Genomic DNA, 19,224 nt, shown 5'->3' with positions numbered 1-19,224 from the left:
CACAGACTATTTATCAGTGTTGTGTCTCCTCTGCTCTCTGTTGCTTTGCAGGGGGTTAGGCAGTAAACAGTGAAATCACAGCCCACTGTGTCTGTAATAAGGAGGTGGATTGAGGGGAGGGGGCGCTGACGTGTGAACAGAGGAGGCTGATTGTGATTGCAGTGCAGCGGGGGCTGTAAAGAGGTGCTGTTTATGCACAGTGGCGGGGCGGCTCTGTTCCTGGGTCACCGTGGAGCTGAGGAACCTCGCTCAATATCAGTCTTCATTTCAGTTTGGAGCAGGGTCTCTTATTAATCTAAATCCTTCAAACTGCTGTGACTGTTTGATACATTTAGCTACTATTACATGTTGAGGGGTTTCACTGTTGGTCTAATCCAGGGAAACGCAGGGGAAAAGATTACATTTCTAAATCCCCAAATTACAAGCAACCAATACAAAGTGAAAGGATCTGGAGTTCACACAGTGCTTAACGGAGCCATGGAGCTCCATTGATTATGAATGGTCCTTATTGACCATGAACACACACACTTTCAGATCAGACAAACACCGTCCAAGTGAGTGAGCAGTGGTCTACTCAGAGGCTATATTCATGTATTCACCAGGGCTTCATAACAGCCTGTACAGTGAAGACTAATTAACAACATTATAGGGAGAAACCTGGTGGAAGAGATCGTAAATCCAATTAAAAACCATGACAACCAAGAGGGATTATATCAAGAAATTGTAGTACACAATTACAACACCTTAACAGATAACAAGCACATACCTACTATGCAATTTAGAAAGTGTGTATATATGGAAATATTGATTTTCCTCTATGATTGCACTTGATTCTGTAAGGTTAATTTTGCACTAAAGTCCTGTATTCAATAAGAAAATAATCAGTATACAAAAGGTTTACACTGTGTCACTTGTAAAACTAATTGTAAATAGTTATTTTTTTGTAAAGTAATATGATTTATTTCTTGCTTAATGAAGAGTTATACCAAACAGAAAAGGACAATCTTTACTCAGGAGGTCATTGTTGATAAGACTGGGAATCTCGAACAAATCCATTTCTTCCTAATAACCTTTGCCTAACTTAACAACACATACATGATATATCAGATATCATCTAGGAACTCATTGGTCTGGATGTGAATTCCACAGAGGATAAAGAAGTCACTAAGTATTGAGATAAAACAGTTAGAAGAATATAGAATAGCAGCAACAGCATCAGTGTTTACAGATCTGAGATCAGATCCCAGGCCCATCAGTCCCTGAGAGGAGCTGCTGTATGAAGGTTTGATCCTCTATTCCCCTGATCCACAGCCTGCAGCCACCCTCTTTATTGGATTGATTTTTCTATCTTTTCTTTCTTCACCCATGACACCCGACCAGCTGGTGTATCCTCCACATCCCCTCTCACCTCCTACTATGAGTTCTCTGCATTTCTCTCACAAATATAACAATAGAGCCTACATCCGTTATCTGTTTTACACATATGTTGATTTGACATTTTAGACAGATGTCATCAAGCTTCAGAGGTCTAAGCAGCATGTATTGTATAACCTGATTACCACAAGGAGAAAAAAGATAGTTCTTACACACTCCTCCAGCAGAGAGCTTTTAGTGTCTCTAATGAAACCGGAAATATTCTGAGCCGCATGAAGGATAGCAAAAAACAGTTAGAAAGCTAGGACTATTATGTGGCCTTTTGAACGAGAGGGATAAGAGAAGCATCAGCACATAACTCTTATGATCTCCCCTCTACACTTCATCCACATCAAATGATACAGAGTCAGGTGAGGAAAATGCAGTTTAAGACAAAGAAGAAAAGTGATGGAGGTCGTCCACTAGTCAAAATCCAAGAAAGATTTAGTTTGCCTTGTGTTTGTTTTCCAACATTTAATATAGTAAGAGAAAATGAAAGAAAGAAAGTCAAGTTGTTGACTTAAGTGCACCCACAGAGCACCATTTGAGTGGTCCTGCAGTAATAAGCACACACACAGAATGCAAAGTCTCTCCTCACCCTCACACAAAAGATGAATGTGTTTCCCATGGCGACTTATCTAACCTGCTATTCTGTTCAGTCTTTCTAATCTATGGTATGAATGCACTCTTCAATGGAGACAGGGAGCTTCCCTCTGTGCCGTCTGCTCAGATGAGAGGTAGACGGAGGTCAGCTGTTGGTGAGTGGTTGAGACCTCTTATTTACTCCCGGACTTGAGATTTTGTCATTATCTGAAAAAGAAGAGCCGTACTGTCTGCCATCCATCTCATTCAATGACTCCCACGGCAAGGCTAATTATGAGCATCAGCAGCATTTACACACAGGAGAGACCATTAGCTAGCAGCTCTTACTCATGTGGCAAATAGAGGTTTGTGAATATAAAATATTGAGGTCACGGTGGGGGGATTGAAAGGGGCTTGGGTGAAGCATTTGCCAGTGGTGTTCACAATAACACTGGTGTGATGGACAGTGGCGTTTTTATATGTACAAAAGTGGTGGGGCACAAAAAACGTAGATGTCTATATATAAGCTTCTGCAGTGACGTGCAGTGAGGTTCATGGCTGGTGAGGCACTGGCACTGACTCTTCAGGTTTACAAATATTATATTTGACCTAAACCAAAATATAATATTATTTTCAAAAGCTTTTTTTGTCTGATGCTTCGATTAATTTTAAACAGACAGTTCAACAAAAGGATACCCAAAAAATGTCATTTGATCATTTAAATATTGAATTGTTCTCTCTTAGTAAGATCCCATTTTCAATCAAATGGCGGTCTTACCTTGACTTGAAGATGAAGTCCATTTGCCTATCCTTCTGGACAAACATTTCTATTACTTTTTTGTAAAAGTCCTCCTTATGTTCTTGTAGTTTCAAAAGTCTATCATAAATCTAAGCCATAGATTTATGATAAAAAAATTATAAAAGTAGGGTAGACATGTGGATGTTATCCGGCTGATCAAAACGTGCATTTATCTAACAGGTACGTTTCCCACAGATCTTATTTCCAGCTATTTTCTAAAATCCTCTGGAGAAATCTCATTGCTTTTTTGTCGAGGGAAGCCATGCGCAGCTTACTTCCTGGTTTTAGGACGCGTCACTGCAGCTCTCTCGTCTCCTCTTCACACACCACACTTTTCGCGGCACACGTACTTACAGCCAATCAGCTCTGAATGATTTGAGATGACGTATGGTGGGGATGGTAGCTCCATGCCCCTCTGGTCATTATTTTTTTGCCACACACATTTCATTACAAAATACTCTGAGCATGCGCAGTGTAGTTTTTACAGTCACCGTTGACTTCACAGCGAGAGGAAGGGGCATAATCAGGTTTTGTCCCACATGGCTCTAAACAGCTCAATAGGCACACACTGTGACTGTAGACACACTAATTAGAAGAACACAGACTAAAACAGCAATGTACAGACGAATCAGATGATTAAACATGATCTTAAAATATATTTTATATATTTTTTTATTTTTTTTTTGCATTTTTGTAATCATTATTTGTAATACTTTCTGCTGACACTAGGTGGGGCTGTGCCCCACCTGCCCCTAATGACCAGTCGCCACTGGTGATGGATAAGATCCCATCCAGCGAAATAAGGTGCATAATGTGCTGTTGCATGCATGTAGTCGTACAATCTGGGTTCTCTAAAGCAGATGCATTGCAATGTCTGCACTACTACAGCAGGGGCTCTTTTAGTTTTTGTTATTAGCTAGGTGGCGCATGAAGATGTGTTTTTTTGTGTCTCTTTTCATCTTCTTTTTTACTGGAGCATGATTAGCAACTTACAGAGATACACTCAGCAACATGGGAACAGAAGCTTTGTTATTGGAATAAGTGGGGCACATTTTCCATATCTCCAGAAGTGCATTTATAGTGAGGCACCGTGACAAACAAATGAAGATTCCCCCTGACCTGTCTTCTTTCATCTCTGGACTGTCACTATGGACATCCTGAGTGTCTGGTTAAACATATTGTTGAATGTACTTCGATTAAAATCCCTGCAATGCTTCTATGAAAAGAACTCAAATGTAATAGGTTAATGCGATGTTAACTTTTGTTAAGTGATCTATTTATGATCACTTACCGATCACCAGAAGTCAGTATGATTCATCATCTGGAGAACATGAATTCCAAATACAGTATCCATCCCTAGAGCCACGCTCATATGATAACATTAGCATAATGGTCATCACTTGTTTCTTATTTCTCTAAACCTAAACTTAACTAGTGCTGCATTACTAATACTGAAATTTGTGGAACATTTTTTGCATTCTATATTTTGGTAAAAACATTTGATTTTCCTTTTCCCACTCCCTGTAACCAGATATGCAACAGGAAATAGAAGGATTCAGCTTTATGAGATCCAGCGGCTGAAAGCAGATATTGTAACAACACTGAGCTGCAGGCTTAACTCAGAGTACAGGCCATATTTCAACTTCAACTCCATCTGAAAATGATTCTCTTATGATTGCCTTCTTTATGCAGAGGCTTTGAACCAGCCAATGAAGACATGAAGATAGATGAATACTGAATGTGTTTCTGTGTAAATGCTTCTGAGTGGCCCGAGGCACCCGAGAGAAACTAAATGACCCTGGACTCTAAAAGTGCACCACAACAATTGAAAGTAAACATCCTAATTTAATGAGTAAAACACAGAGTACCAGCTACTAGATTTCAAAAGCCACAATCAAAATAGACTTGGAACTACTTTACTGCTTTTTGCATGCATAGTGGAAGAGGACACATTTGAAGCCCTTAACAACTACACACACACATATCTGAAGAATGACAAGTACACTCACAACCATTCACTAATTAAGGCAACTATCAACTTTTCAACAGGCTTCTCCTCTTCTTCACATCCACTGATGAGCCCTGCACTCACTGCTGTCTATTCTTTCAATCCTGGGAACAGCACCAGCTTTAATGGGAAGTGGACAGTCGTGGAAAGCTTCAGGCTGAATCACTGCCGTCGTGAGGTAGGGAGGCATTATAGATTCATATTGGCTGGGATTGGCCATGACTAGCCTGAAATCCATCAGATATCTGAATCAGTAGAGCAACTAATATTCAAAACATTAAAATACAAACTTAGGACTGTGAAGGTATTATAGGAGACACATATAATATTCAAACAGAAAAAGCGGAAAATCTGACAAAACTGGCTATAATCAATCTTTTTTAGAATAACAACGGATGATTGACTATACAGTATGTAATGTGAATGGGGTCACTCATAGGGACAAAGCGACAAATGATCACCAGACTGCACTTCTTTTCAAGTGTGTGTCTTTCAGCTTAGTGTTTTGGTTTTATTGCAGCAAGCAGTTTTCAGAGGAAAATCCACTGTACACTGCACTGTCTACACCCCAAGCAAGAGTAGCTGCTCCTAATGCTAATGTGGATCCAAATGAACAAAAAAAATCTTCCAAATACCATATATAAAGTTAGCGACTAGCCAAACTACCATTGGACAAAAGTGCTGTCAGTGGTCATCTTCACTTGCTCAGAACACCTGTTGGCAGAGACCTGAGTCTACAACATTGCCGTTTTAAGTGCCTACTGTTATGGTAATTTTTTTGTAACGCAGGCATGCACACATTTAAAAGTATTTTTACATGAGAAGCTCCTGTGAAGGAAATGCTTGCTTCACTTTTGTTGTTTTCTTTATGAAAAGGTAAGAAGTGCCCTGCTGCACCACCAAGAAAACTTCCAAATATTTGACTGTAAACGTAAAGTACAACAGTTAAACATGAACACAGACAGAATGTAACCTTTAACTCTCATTTTACAATCTGGTTAAACATATTGTTGAATGTATTTCGATTCAAATGCCTGCAATGCTTCTATGAACAGAACTCAAATGTGATGTGATGTTAATGCGATCTATAATCTCTTAACAATCATTAAAACAATCACATTGCTTATGTGACTTTAAAGAATCTCTGAAAGCCCACACAGCCTAAAGGGCATTTAGACCCCATGTACCTTCATTAACAAGAGTTTAACATTCAGGGCTAACACTGTTAATATGAACGTCCTTCCCTCATCTTTCCTGCAAAAGGCTGCTTTTAGCAAATATGAAAAAACAAGTAGGCGTTACAACATTTGCTAATGATTGCATTGGGAAAGCCATGCACCAATTCTTTTTTATTTAACTGTATCATTTAAATAGCAGGACTGGTAAGATCACCACCTTCATCACTGTAAGACTGTAAGACCCTCCCTTCATGGAGCACAGCCGTTTGTCCTCCTGTTCTTAAAATGTTTTCCCTGCTCTCATAATAAGCGTGTTATGGATACAGTGGCATTACCTACAATCAAAATATAACAAACTTTGCCTTGGCTAATGTAACAATTGCTGTGTTTCTGTGAGTGTGTATGTGTCTATGCGTTCTGATGCATTCAGAAGAGACTGCCAACATGTGATAGAAACAGATTTTCTGTTAATGTAATACAGTATCTGTCCTGTTTTTCTGTATTTTAGACACTGGGCTCTTTTGTCAGCCATAGTCTGTTCAATAGGGCTGCAACATTTTTACTTAAAGTGGACCTATCATGCTATATTTGAAATAATATATTGTAGGGCCATACCTATATAAAACATGTCTGTGACGTTTTTTTTTCAAAATACCAAACAGATCATGCATTTAGCCATGCCTCATTTCGCTCTATTGCTGTATTCCAGCCCTGTTTTGCAAGGGCTGATTTTGTGGCAAATGAGCTGCAGCTGACCACGCCCCCCTGCAAAGGAGGGGGGTGAGGCACGAGCGTCATGTTACCATGCTGTTACCCATGCTGTTACCATGCCACGGCAACCTCTCATCCCCCGATAGGTGGAGAGTTGCCCATATAGGCGGAGCTCCTTGTTTCTGACGTCAGAGATATTTCAAATCTGTATCAGTCTGTATCAGATCCGTTGCAGCCCCGTTTTAGAGATTTTGGGTATGGAGGAAAAGAGAGAGGGTGTGTTTTGTTGACACTTGGTGAGTTCCCTGGAACACCGGGGACACATATTCATGTATAAAAGACGTACACAAGTGCATTTTGCATGATAGGTCCCCTTTAAATCGCCATATGTACTAGTGCAGTAATCGAGCTGCGAAAAGCACAATTTTTGAAAAAGGCTAAGAATTGTAATCTACAGACTTAAGAAAACATGTGTCTTTGTAATCGATCTTTTAAAAAAGAAAAGAAATTGGCAATGATCATTTAATATATTTTTTAATCATAATGATAATTATGATTTAAAAATGATAGATTTATCTATTGCAACATCTAGTTTATCAACTAGTTATTTTTCCTTGCAGCCTCCATGCACACTCACCTGAACAATCTCCAGCATCTCAGATTTGCTGATGTACCCGTTTCCGTCCAGGTCGTACATACTGAACGCCCATTTCAACTTCTGCTCCAGCTTTCCACGTGACGTCACACTTAATGCGATGATAAACTCCCGAAAGTCTATTGTCCCATCACCATTGGCATCGAATGTGCGGAAGACATGCTCGGCGAACTTTGAAGCGTCACCGTAGGGGAAGAAGTTACCGTAGATCTTTTTGAACTCCTCCATGGAGAGGTTGCCACTGGGGCAGTCCCTCAGGAAGCCCTTGTACCACTCCTGGATCTCGTGCTCTGTGAAGTCGGTGCTCTCCAGGAGGTCCTGCATCACCTCAGGGCGGAGCTTGCTGTTCTGCTTCCCCATGTCTTTAGGTCCTGTCAATCACTCGGCTCACAGCTGGGAGAGAGGGAGATGAGAGGGATTGGTTTTAGGAGGGGATTCATGTCATGACAGCAGATACATATATAAGAAGTTATTTGACATTTTTGCAATCATAAACTGTTATTGCTTGATTATAACTATGGTAAATGAAGAGTGCAAAGGTTTGACAGGCTCTATGATCAATGCTTGTGACAACAACAATATACAAAAGGTCGTAGAGTCTGTTATCTAAAAATACTTGGCGTGAAATATATCTATTGAATTCTACTTTACTTTTGTAAAGGAGTTCAGTGGTTCCATTGTCAGGTGATGCTTTTGAGGCCTGGAACCCTTGTAAGCATACCCAGCATTTTAAGCCAAGGACACAGTGCCTTGACCAAGGTATGAACCCAAAATGTAAGCACCCCTTCTTTTTAGACTTTACATTTATCAGGACTAAAATCCTCCCTTTTTACAAAATATTGGAACTTTCCATGGCAACCCGCTCTGTGTACTGCCATATGCCCAACAGGCTTAATGAGTCTATAACATCTCCACACAAACACTTAACTCACTTTAGCCACACTGGAAGGAAACAGTGGTGAAGTCCAATTATATTTGAGCATAGCCTCTTAACAAATATTATTCAGATTCATAACCTTGATAAATAATGACTTAATCCTCTCCCTGCAGCAGTATCAGTGTTTGTAGTGCAGGTCTTTATGAACAAGACAAAGCTTTATATCCCTGTTTACAGTCCATTTCAATTTCCATGTAATAAAATACCTCAACTAACACGTTACGTTTACTCTATTTATTACAATCACTTGTTTGACTAGAAATGTCTGACTTGTTTATAGATGGATCCATTGTTTTAGTTTAGCTTATGTTAAAATGGTGGAAATGGCCCAATGAATTTCTGTTAGTGTAAAAAAGGGATGAGATAATATTTTATAATTATAATTATTTTGACTGAAATTCAATTGCAATTTGGAGGAATTGATCATGTTTGCACACATTTTCTTATTATTAGAGATGTCCCGATCCGATCACGTGATCGGGGATCGGAGCCGATCACGTGATTTTCAAAAGATCGGAATCGGGAGAAAAAAATCGGGGATTGGGAATTATTTTTTTTTTTTTTATAAAATATTTTTATTATTTTATTGAATGTTACAAAACAAAAATGACCATGTTCATGTCTTAAAGTCATCCTGAGGCCTTCGTTTTGGTTTAAAATTACACAACATCATGTATGTGTTGCTTCTTTTGGGCTTGTTTTCATAGACCTGGTTGCTTATTTCTGTCAAATCTGGCAACAGAGTGGGCGCAGTGTCTAATAGTAGCAGTAAGCTAACAAGAGGCTACGTTCAGCTGGTGCCTCGGGAGTCGGGACAGAGAAAATGTCAGGAGTTTGGAAGTACTATAAAATTGAAAGCGAAGGCAGTGTAACAGCCAGATGCAATGTTTGCAAGGCGGAGGTTCCGCGTGGTGGAAAGAACAGAGAAACGCCACCTGAGAAACAAACACCAACAACAACACGAGGAGTACACAGCGGCCACTCGGGTAAAGGCACTGAAACAACTGACACTTTCAGAGACTTTTAAAAGGAAAGAGAAACTGCCCCAGAAGTGTTTTCACTGTTTCACTGGCCAAAAAAATAACAGCCAAGATAGCTGAATTCATCGCGTTGGATGACCAGCCGTTATCTGTTACCTTTTTTTTCTCTTAATGCATTGCATAAAGATCGGATCGGGAAAAATCGGTATCGGCAGATTGTCAAAATCAAATGATCGGAATCGGATCGGGAGCAAAAAAAGGTGATCGGGACATCCCTACTTATTATCATTGAAGAAAGATACAAAATGGCCATGGAGTGATTTTTTTATCTGGAACAAAGAAAGATATTTGAGGTTGGGTTCAAGTTTGCAGAATACGATTTGGAGAACTTCTCTGCATCTCCACTATCCTTCATTCAGAAATATATTTTCACATGTTTTACCTTTAACAAAGACCAAATATTGCACCTCCTGCGATTTCAATATTGCACTAGCCCATATTTCCCATGTTTCCATTTTGATTAATTGTGCATCCCTAATTAGAATTACAGAGGGTTATTTCACAATGTTATAACTATGCAAATGCATGAATATTTATCTCATAATGTCTTATTTATTCATTTAACATTATTGGCTTTGGTCTCTACAGATATGATCTCTCCAGATACAGGGCAGTCAGAGACAGGGAAAGAGTGACGGAGCACCAGTGGAAGAGTTCTGAGTCTGTTTTCTATCTGCCCTTTGGGTGACACATACAGGAAGTGCCTGCTCTGCTCTCATTGTGCTGTCAATACAGTAACCATGTTCTTTTGGTGGATGGCAGTATAGTCATACTCCTATTTTAGCCTGTGTTATCATAAAACGTTATGCTATCAAAATACAATTGTAAGAACTGTTTGCAGAATGCAGTATTTCCCAAACATACTTTATCTTGTGTTTAGGTTGTATGTATTTATGTCTGGCATGCCTACAGCCCGGCATTGCTCTGTTAGTCCTGATATGGCCTTCACTCTGAAAACTCTCAGGAAATGAGTCACTTGTGTACTCAAACCCCGTAGCAAAGTCCTTGAATACAACTGGCTAAAGGAAACTGTAGGAAATGACAACGACTGCTGAAAGTTTCTTTCTCACATCCTTAGGTGCAGGTCACTTCAGTGTCTAGTTGACAACCATAGAGAAATGATAAAGATTAAGTTGGTAGGCTTTCAGTCTACCAACAACAATCCAAGGCAGGCACTACAGAAACCCGGACCTCTTGCTCCCAAGGTTCAACATAGGCTACTACTGAGGAAATTCCACAGTGTAAGCAAGGATATTTGAGAAGTGATAACTTATCAGAGTGTCAAATGATCTAGAACCTGGTGGAAAAGCTTGAGTGCCCTAGAAAACTGTAAAATAATCAGCCGGGTGGCTAATGCTACAGAAAAGCTTCTACCTCTCATTGGTAAACATGATGATAAAAACAGCTCTGAAGTCTGGGTGGGACATAACCATGATCAAAGGGAGAGAGCACTTGAGTGGCACACATGAGTAGAAGAATGATTTTTGATGAAAGGAATTATATTTGACACTCTACTTTGTTAATTTCTACCACAGACTACTGTTTGCACAGCCACACTGAGCTCAGCTAAACCGCTGGGAAAGGAAGATAACACTGAAGAACATCAACATTTAGCAAGCTGCACATATATCAATAAAAACAAGATAACCTGGAGACTGGAATCAGAGTTACAAAAGGGAAATCCAAACGTTAACATATAATAAGTACCCTGTATCAAGATTGATGCAAAACAAGTGAAATTTGACCTTTTTAGAGAGGTTTAGAAAAAAAACCCCACCTCTGGGGTCATTTGGGTGCATTTGCCATATCTCTGGAACCCATCGGTCGAATTTGGTGATTGACACCTCTTTTTAACCGATAGAGCCAATAGAATCGAGAGAGAGTTCCTGAATCCATCTAAACATTACCATTGGTGAATGAGAGTGATGCGCAGCCAGCATGCCCAAAACCGGAAGCTGGGTTACAGCCAGGGGCGGACTGGGACTACAAATCTGCCCGGGACTCTCGACCGGCTCACTTCGGTACCGCCGGCCCACCTTGGTACCGCAAGTAGGCTAATTACCGAACGTCCCGATGGCCAGTCCGCCCCTGGTTACAGCTCTCATATACTCTATATGAAAACTCAGTTTATTGACATAAATATGATGATGGATTATCAGTAATCATTTCAAAGTGACACAGAGACATTGGATTAACCTTCAGCAGCGTTTATATGCGTTTTAATGCCGTTGAACACAACCTTTGTTCAGAAAACAGCGAAGGTAAGACGTATTTGCCGCTTTGGCCACGTAAAGTGAAGTTGTGTGTTGTCTTTGCTGGCTTTCGCTGCCGCGAGTTTTGGTCGCATAGTGATGATACGTATACCATTGGAATCTGTAGAATCTCAGCTTTCATATGATATCTAGTTTGTGCAGATCCGATGAAGTATAAAATATTTCTACCGTGAGTTATGTGCTAATAAGTGCGTTAGCACTCTTTCGCTTAGTGCTAATTCAGAGGCTCGGCGTTAGACCTGTGTTTTGTTTCGGTAAAAATGGTTCATATCGTCAGGTAGCTGAGTTTCTTCCCGTTAAGTGGGTATGACACATTCATAGTTTGTTAAATGTTAAGAAGCCCTCAGCCGCTGTTTCTTGCAAGATGTTGCAGGGGCCCCCACCCCCGGGGGCTCCCGGGCTTAACAGGTTAACATTCCATCCACCGTTGTTTAGCTTTGAAAAAATGTGTTAACCCCCTCTTACCCAGCTAGCGGGGAACGTTCTCACAACTTTGGCTAACGTTACCTATTGGTTCTAATAAGGTTTTAAAGAAACGTTTTCATCTGATGTTCAAAGAACCTTTTTAGGATGTTTATCTTTTCAAATAATGTTCCTATAAGGTTTAAGGTTAACTAAGACATAACGTTTTAACTGCAACATTCAGAGGATGTTTTGAGGATGTTATTGAGGCCTGAGATGACAGAAAGTTTTTTATAAAACGTTCCTTTAATGTGATATGTTAACAAAGGTGGAACGTTTTGCCTGCAATATTCTAAGGATGTGTTTTGGACGTTGTTGGGTAACACATTAAAGATGTTCTTTATAAAACGTTCCCTCAATGTTACATGATAACAAAAGAAGAATGTTTTGAAAGCAACATTTGGATAATGTTTTCAGGAGGTTATTCTTTTTTTATAAAACGTTCCTGTGATGCGAAATATTAATCATGGTCAACGTCAGATTTATTTGTAATGCGCTTTAAAATACAAACTTGTTGCATTTGTTTGAAAAGGATGTTTAAAAAAAATCTGATTTTTGATCTCATTTTCCTTTTTAAAAAAAAAACAAGCATGTAATTCATGATATTGCATGTTTGCGTAGGCATGTCTGAGTTCCCAGCTAGACATTGTTGGTTCTAAAAACATTCTGAGAATGTTACCATTCATTGTTCTAGGAATGGTTTCATCGAGAAGTTTTATTTTGGTTCCTAGAATGTACTTCTGAAAGGTAGGATAACGTTCTCTAAAAACATTCTTAAAATGTTTGGTGATAACATTGTTTGAACATTATACCCCAAGTGTTTTTGTTGTTTATGCACATATCTTTATTCTCATATGGATCGAATAACACTTAGAAAACCAAAGACAGACATATAGAAGAACGGACCGACTGTCACTGCCCGTCCCTTAAACCCCTGTTAGTGTTTGTTTCTACTGTGTGTCTCTCTCTCTCCCCCCACTTGCCTGCTGGTCTGCTCTACACGGCTGGGAGCAATCTCCAATCAACCACACCTGCAACCTGCTCATCAGCCACACTATGAAAGCCTGCAGCCTGCACTCATTTCCTGCCGGATTGTTGCCGTGAATGGTTTGTTGCGTGCCGCTCTAGCTTTTTGCCAGCATATTCTTTGACAACTTTTGCCTCACACTCATTTTTGTGTCTCTCCCAGGAGGAATCCAAGGCCTTCCACACTCCCAAGACCAGCCAGGCCTCTCCACCCTGGAACAACTGTTTCCCACTGCTGCCATAACCAACCTCCACTCCCAGCTCCCCTTTTCTAATAAACAAATGTTACTTTCACCAGCTGATTCCGAGTCATCCTTTTACATGTGTTAATAGTCAAATTCCAATAGTTACAGTGGTCAGTCCAGTTACCCAGGAATTTTGAGTTGAACAATTACAGGAATATTATGTCTTTATGTTCTAATGATGTAAAAATATTTTAGTAAATTGTTACCACAGAACATTTGCATAATGTTTTAAACATAAAGCATGTTATCCTTCTCTAAAATAATAACATTCTGGCAACATAAAAAAATCTAGCTTGCAGCTGAAAACGTTTTAAGAACAGTAGAGCATAATGTTCTAACAATGTTATCAAAAACATTTTAAGAATGTTTTTAGAGACCGTTATCCTACCTTTCAGAAGAACATTCTGGGAACCAAAATAAAAGCTTCTGCTGAAAACGTTTTAAGAATAGTAGGGCATAATGTTCTGACAATGTTGTCAAAAACATTTTAGGAAGGTTATCACCAAACATTTTAAGAATGTTTTTAAAGAACATTATCCTACCTTTCAGAAGAACATTCTGGGAACCAAACAAAAACTTCCCGCTGAAAACGTTTTAAGAATAGTAGGGCATAATGTTCTAACAATGTTATCACCAAACATTTTAAGAATGTTTTTAGAACAAAAAATGTCTAGCTGGGTAGTTTATTTTTGCGTTTAAGTGTCCATATTCATCAAATAAAAAACTATTTTGTAAAAGATAAACCAATTTACTTGTGTCAACATGCTCTTAACAACTGGTGATGTTTTACAGGTAAAATGTTCGCCATCTCAGTTAAGCGTGTTAGCATGCTAAATCAATCAATCAATCAATCAATGTTTATTTATATAGCCCAATATCACAAATGTTACATTTGTCTCAGTGGACTTCACAGTTTGTACAGAATATCAGTATGACAATACGACACCCTCTGTCCTTAGACCCTCACATTGTACAAGGAAAAACTTCCGGAGAAAACCCACAGTTTAATGGGGAAAACACAAAGTACTGATTGGAATTGGCTTTGCGGGTATTTGATCTTATAAACGACTGGGCTAAATAAGAATTAGACCTGATGAAAAGTCAGTGGATCACCAAATGTAATACAACTCATACTATGAAGCATATTTGAATGGCATTCCATTGAATACTTGTTGAGACATTTCACTCATAATTGAAGTGGCGCTAGTGGAAAAGACAATCTATCCCTTTTTCAGAGGTTCTCTTCATATGGGGAACATGGATGTCTGTACAAACCTTCATAGCAATCCATTTGGGGAGATGTTTTAGACCTAAAAGAATGTGATGGCTAATCGACTGTCATTGCCACCCATAAGAGCCATTCAGCCTTCATGGCTCTTATCGAAGCTCTGCCTGCAATTCAGACAGATTTAATTAGTCTTGAAGTTCAGGATGCTTTTGACTGTTTACTGTCTCACCACTTTCCTTTTAGTATTATTTTACCAAATGCTTTTCAATTGCAAGTCACAAAATAAATAAGTAGGCAAAGAAAGAAATGTAAGGCCTTCAACATTAAATGAAAGAGCAACAAAGATGTAATGTAGCAGGCTTTTGCATTGGTGTTATTCCATTCCCAGACCTTTGGGTGAGTTTGTCTTGTGCAAGAGTCATCTGTCTTATAATGGCGTCTGAAACTGGATAACTGCAGGCTTGTTTAGGAAATCTTTAAAAACTCTACCTTTATGCCAATGAGGGCACCGACTACTGTTTGAGGTGCTGCTACAGCCACTGACCCCCAGAGGGATGCAGTCTGTCGCCAGGCCCTTCACTGATGGAATCCACCGCCGACATGCTCAGCCAGCTGAACACGCTGCTGGAAACACACTTGTGTGATGACAATGGTCCAAAGTGGAATACAGAATGACCAACATTACCATCCATAAAAAGTGTAGATGTGACTCTGAAAGACCTTCACTGTAAGGTTCCTACAGTAAGGTTCAGCCTTACAAATAAAGATTTAGTAAAAAGAAACAACAGATTTATCGCCCACTTATTTGACAAACAGTCATAACACTGGTCTGTCATTTAATTCTGGATAATGACAGACCCATATGTTCTCCAACAGCAAATCATTATGTAACTCAATGAAGTTTAAAACAAACAAAGAACTCACTAATTTGTGTGACTCCATGTTTATTGACCCACACCAGTTTCCTTTGCCACCTCAAATTCCAGCTATAGTTGAAAAAAGGTAAAAATAACTTGGCTTTGCACTGGATTGGCCGAAATGTCACACAAAGTAGTTTGAAACAGGCAGAAGCTACCACTGTGTTTGTGTCTCATCCACTCATGTTTCCTGCCTTAAAAGCCAGCTGCAGAACCATTCAAATATTATTATTATTATTCAAATTGGAAGTGGATGGTGAGGGATTTAGATTTAAATAAAGTTGGGGCAGCACTGGTTCCATGCCTCGGGTTCACATTCATATTATGAGAACCTAACAACCACTAACCACTTCGCTCGAACACACACACACGCACACACACACAGACTTCCTCTGTGGACAAAACACAAAGGCTCTCCACGATGAAAGGCAGTGAAGACTGCAATGAAGTGATTGCTGCATGAACATTTGTGAAACAGCTCCTATACACTGATATTTAAAGTGGACCTATCATGCTATATTTGAATAATATATTGTCGGGCCATACCTATATAAGGTATATTTATACGTTTTATTTTTCAAAATACCAAACAGATCATGCATTTTAGCCATGCCTCATTTCGCTCTATTTTACACTCCTCCACCGTCTTTGCATGCGCTGCAGCTGACCACGCCCCCCTGCAAAGGAGGGGGCCGAGTTACGAGCGTCGTGTTACCATGCTGTTACCATGCCACGGCAACCTCTCATTCCCCTGATAGGTCAGCTCCTCCGTCCTGACGTCAAAATGTTCAAATCTTGATCAGTCTGTATCAGATCCGTTGCAGCCCCGTTTTTAGAGATTTGGGTATGGAGGAAAAGAGAGAGGGTTGTGTTTTCTGACACTTGGTGAGTTCCCTGGAACACCGGGGACACATATTCATGTATAAAAGACGTACAAAAGTGCATTTTGCATGATAGGTCCCCTTTAAGGAGACTGAAGACACTATATAACCTTTATCTCTATTTTAACTTTTTCAACTTATCCATATACTCTAGGGCTGCACGATATTGGAAAAAACTGACATTGCGATTTTTTCCCCCCCTGCGATATATATTGCGATATGAAAACATACAGGAATTGAAGAAAAGACCGTTTTTTTTTCCCGCAAACCATCCTTTCTTGAACTTTAATGCTATACAATTGGTATTTTTTTAACTATATTTAACCAGATGAAGGATTTTAGTCACAGACGTCTGGATCTTAAGTTATCAGAGCAACAAGCTGAGCTAGCTCGGTTAGCAGCGCCGAACTGCTCTGGAGAAACAGATGAAACTACTTTATTCAGTGTTTTGACCTTTAATCACCGGAGATTTGATTGTGATTGGTTTGCTGTCACTCACTCAAGTACCCCTGACATGAGAGCCGCGTGAGTTTTCCTTTTGTAGCAAGCAGCAAAATAATTGTAACATGACGTGTTTGAGTTAATTTGCCTACTTAATATCGCAAGTCCTAAAAATAAATAAATAATATAATTAAAAACATTTTTTTTTAAATCGCACGTCCACGCGATGTCAATATCGCGCATGTGCATATCGCGATTATCGTCACGACACGATATATCGTGCAGCCCTAATATACTCATTTTAATCTGTCACACATTTCATCTTTTTCTGTCTTCATACTCTTCATCTGACCTTCATCCATCCGACTTACTTACAAATCTTCCCGTCTTTTTACTTTCCAATTCATAAACTCCTCAACCTTGTTTGTACCTTATTTCCATGACTCTCCATCCTCGGTTTCATTTCATCCACACATGAACAATTCACTCTCTTATGAGGCAATTTCAGTGCAGTTACCATAGTAACATTGGGCAAAAACCACACAGCCATTGATGCAATTTCTGGCTGAGCAGGCTGCATACACACACTCATGGGTACACAGACTACTCACTGTGAAATACACATGAGTTGCTGTGGGCTGTGTCTATCTGTGTGGGGGTGCAGGTATGTGAGGTGAGTAGCACTAGCCAACGGGGATTGTTTTAACTCTAAACACAACTAAGTTATTGAAAAATGCTTTTCATGCAGGGTGTACATAAAATGATCCCATTGTTTCAGCAGTCTACTCGGCATGTATCCTTCATTTCAAGCAATTACTTACATCTATTATTTTTTACATCAATCAATTATAATCATCAAGGTATTAACTACAACTGACCAACACTCATAGAACAAGTAGCAACATCTGTTTGGAAAGGAGCAGAAATACGTTGCATGATATAAATAGGCTTCAACCACATCTAACAAAAGTACCCCATTCTGGGATGTCTTAATCCCAGGTCACTAGGATAACTATCATCATATTAACATTTGTCCAACCCCTAACCACTCTCTCTTTCACAAAAAACATGATCGCAATCCTTTCTAAAATAAAAGCACAAAAGATCAAAGATTCAAATAATACCCCATAAGAACACAACTAAAGAGTCCTTCTAATCCTTTAGAGCCGTTTTGATCTGCAGCTTTCCCTCTTTCCCAAAGCTGTTGCACCAGCTGTTTCAGATGAGAGGGGCTATTGTGCAGCTGCAGCAGATTCCTGTGGAGAAGGAATCTCTGATGGAGAAGACCAGGTAAACAACTTTGTGGAGTTGTTGGGGTTGAAGGGTTAACTGAAAAAAAAAGAGAAAAGCATCTCCAAAACTCAAAATAAAAAAAACGACTGTCTCCCAATTTTGTTACAGACCACATTACATCACGTAACCTGTCAACAGGTGTTTTTAGAAAAAGTGGACAGAGGCTGACCCAGAGGGGCACATGAGTTTGTGCTACTTGGACTGAAGCCAGCAGGATCTGTCTCCTCGATTCTTCTCAGCTGACCACTCCCCACAATCTCTTTCCCTTCAATTCATCACAGGCTGAGAGCGGACTAACAGCATCTGATGTCTTCTCCCATTGATCGGGGTTGCAAGCTGCTGAGCTTGATGCTGCCCACGGTCGATATTTTCAGCTCTTATACTTTTAAATGGCCTCCTCAGCCTTCATTAGGTTGCCATGGTAACAGGCCTGATAGGAGGAGGAGGCAAACACATATTGGGCCTATTGATTCAGAGAAGGAGAAAAATAGTTAACCAATGAGAAGCAGAAGATGACACACTTCCACAAATCACTTCATAATCAACTTAAGGGTTATGTAATTTCATATTTGCAGCCACAGTGCAGAGATCCGTCACTGTGGCTGTACAACTATGTGTTATAATCCTTGTAAGAGGTATTAAATACAGATTATATAACAACTTGACTGTATGAGGCTTGCATTAGATATATGAGCAGACAACAGCAGAATAAGCTACTTCTCAGTGACATTTGATGGACTGTTATGAGAATCAGATTAGGTTGCATGACTGTAAGGATCTCATCTTCACTTCCCAGGGTTCATACACTTTTTCACCAATGATTTTCCATGACTTCTCCATGACCAAAAAAATTACTCTTTCTCAGCGGTACCACTGAAACATATTTATTTTAACATGGTAAGCTGGAAAATAAGGTCTGCATATGAAACATGTTGTGCCTATCTAAAACAAATCAAATAGTAGGCTTACTAGCTCCTACAGACTAAAGCCACTGTAGACTAGAGGGCGTGATTGTAAAAATCTCTCACCAGCAAAATACCTCGTCAGTTAAATGCCATTTTACGTTTCATTACTATACGATACAGTATTTATTATCGTTATAATATTACTATTTCGGCGATTAGATAAAATATAA

The 19,224-nt window shown here is 39.5% G+C and overlaps 1 protein-coding gene across 2 annotated transcripts in view; it reads right to left on the bottom strand.

Annotated features, from left to right (window-relative positions):
* ncalda (neurocalcin delta a) overlaps nucleotides 1-19,224 on the bottom strand; it is a 96,995-nt gene that overhangs the window by 3,728 nt on the left and 74,043 nt on the right. For both annotated transcript variants that reach the window (XM_034149341.1, XM_034149340.1), the window contains one exon: nucleotides 7,329-7,739. In XM_034149341.1, coding sequence (XP_034005232.1) covers nucleotides 7,329-7,706 — 378 coding nt within the window. In that variant the 5' untranslated portion in view covers nucleotides 7,707-7,739. The remainder of the gene's footprint in view (nucleotides 1-7,328; nucleotides 7,740-19,224) is intronic.

Source organism: Trematomus bernacchii, unplaced genomic scaffold (assembly GCF_902827165.1).
Source record: "Trematomus bernacchii unplaced genomic scaffold, fTreBer1.1, whole genome shotgun sequence".
Classification (NCBI taxonomy): domain Eukaryota; kingdom Metazoa; phylum Chordata; class Actinopteri; order Perciformes; family Nototheniidae; genus Trematomus; species Trematomus bernacchii.
Note: the sequence above shows the minus strand (reverse complement) of the source record. Positions and strands in the feature narration are given on the sequence as shown.